At 53.9% G+C, this 2,383-nt stretch overlaps 1 protein-coding gene across 1 annotated transcript in view; it reads right to left on the reverse strand.

Annotated features, from left to right (window-relative positions):
* Window positions 1–258: 258 nt before the first annotated feature.
* tmem131l (transmembrane 131 like) overlaps window positions 259–2,383 on the reverse strand; it is a gene marked incomplete at both ends in the record, with an annotated part of 47,523 nt that continues 45,398 nt past the window's right edge. Inside the window, 3 exon segments of the mRNA XM_080534853.1 lie at window positions 259–428; window positions 471–687; window positions 1,776–1,927. Coding sequence (XP_080390979.1) covers window positions 259–428; window positions 471–687; window positions 1,776–1,927 — 539 coding nt within the window.

Genomic DNA, 2,383 nt, shown 5'->3' on the forward strand with positions numbered 1-2,383 from the left:
AGAGGAACATAAAAAGAGAAGGAATATTCACATTTTCTGATTTCCCTCAAATATCAATAAAAGAACATTCGTTTTTTCCTTTTCTCTTTCCTTGTTAACTTTAACATTTAACATCGTCCGCTTTCCTATTCGCCGCCGCCATCACCTCCACCTCCATCACCTTCACCTCCGCCTCCATCGTCGCTACCATCGTGGTCGTTTTTGCCTTTTTCGTTTATTATTCGTTGTCGACGTCGAATGCGTCGTTTATCGTGGCATTTAAATGTCGCCGCAGTAGCCTGAGTCGTTAGAGAGCTGCGAGTTGGAGCTGCGGCTGGAGGAGGAGGAGGAGTGCCAGATGTCCAGGTTCATGTGCGGGCCGAAGGGGTGGAAGCTGGAGTACTGTTTGGTTCTGCAGGAGGAGACGGCGATGGCCGCCGCGGAGGAGGAGGTGCAGGAGGAGGAGGTGCAGGAGGAGGAGGAGGTGCTGCCTCCGGGCTCCCGGCTGAAGGGGGCGTGAGGCGGGGTGACGGGGGAGACGGGGGAGACCGGGGACATGGGGGCGGAGCGGTCGGGCTGGAAGGGGTGGTGGTGGTGGTGGTTGTGGTGGTTGTGGTGGTGGCTCTGGTACGGCTCGCTCTGAGGGGTCCAGATGGAGCCGAACAGGCTGGACATGGGGGAGAGGCTGCGCGTGCCTGAGAAGTATGGCTGGGGAGGGGAGAGGGGAGAGAGAGGGGGGAGGGGGAGGAAAGAGGGGGGAGGGGGAGGGAGAAAAGAGAGGGGAGGGGGAAGGGGGAAGGAGAAGGGAGGGGAGAGAGGGAGAGACAAGAGGGAAGAGGGGAGGAGAGAGAATAGGGGGGAGGGGGGAGAGAGGGGAGGGGGGAAGGAAAGAGGGGAGGGGGAGAGAGGGAAGGAGAGAGAAAGGTGGAGGGGAGGGCAGAGAGAAATAACATGTAAGACCAAAACAGCAATAGCTAGCAACCGGAAGGTCGCTGGTTCGATTCCCCGCCTCAGGAGGGAGCTGCATGTGAACTGGTGACTGGAGGGGTTGCTGCCATCATATCTAAGGTGCCTGTCATTGCCGTCGTGCCCTTGAGCAAGGCACTTAACACCTAATCGCTCCAGGGGCGCTGACTATGGCTGATCCTGAGCCTAGAGCAACAAATACATGAGTTGTACTCTGTGCAATGACAGAAAGGTTGAATCTAATCTAATCTATGACATCATCAATTTCATATCATAGTGTTAATATCATTAATCATGTATCATACGATAGGCCCAGTCTCGGCCATGGGGGTTTAGCCTGATGCAGTCTGGGTAGTGTAGTACTATCACTATAGGTCTGGAGGTCATAAAGAACACAGTGGAGGAATTAGTGAAGGGATCAGTTCAACACGGTCTCGACAGGCAGACAGATAGACAGACAGGCAGAGAGACAGACAGACAGACAGACAGACAGAGAGAGAGACAGACAGACTGAGAGACAGACAGACAGACAGAGAGAGAGACAGACAGGCAGAGAGACAGGCAGACAGACAGACAGGGTCCCTTGGTCTCTAGCCTCAGACAGACAGGCAGACAGACAGGCAGACAGTCAGAGAGACAGACAGACAGATAGAGAGACAAACAGGCAGAGAGACAGATAGAGAGACAGGCAGGCAGACACACAGACAGAGAGAGACAGACAGACAGACAGAGAGACAGACAGGCAGGCAGACAGACAGACAGGGTCCCTGGGTCTCTAGCCTCAGGCAGACAGACAGGCAGACAGACAGGTCCCTGGGTCTCCTCCTCACCTTGCTGCCCACGCAGCCGGCGGTGTCCCAGGCGGAGGGCCCGTCCTGGGGGCCGTCCTCCGTCCAGCTGGCCTGGTGGTGGTAGGAGGGGCTCTGGCCCCCCGGGCACGACACGGGCACGCTGGGGAAGCTGGCCTGGAAGGTGGTCTGGCCTGGGGGGGGGGGGGGGTCAGGTCAGGTCAGGTCAGGTACATTTACATTTAGCAGACGCCTTATTCCAAAGCGACTTACAATCGATACATTTGACTAAGTAAGTGAATCATCAATCCACCAGACGTAGCAGGAAAAGTAATCTAGCTCAGGCTAGTTAGGAGGACTCTTAGGAGACAGAATGCTGAGGGGCAGTATATGTCTCAGGAGGGACAGTTAAGGTGTAACCTGAAGAGATGGGTCTTCAGTCTCCGTTCAGTTAAGCTTTAAAAAAAAAAACTACTTTTTGGTCCGTTATGAGACTATGGAGGGACAGTCTATGTATGGGAAACACTGGGTGCAGGTCCAGGTAGACATGTACAGGTAGACATGTCGTGACGTTAGAATTATAAGGTTCTATCTCCATCTTTGTCAAAATTGAGTTTTTTACATAATCTGATCCATTAGGTGTTTATTAA

Source organism: Nansenia antarctica (assembly GCF_963989245.1).
Source record: "Nansenia antarctica genome assembly, chromosome: 6".
NCBI classification, from domain to species: domain Eukaryota; kingdom Metazoa; phylum Chordata; class Actinopteri; order Argentiniformes; family Microstomatidae; genus Nansenia; species Nansenia antarctica.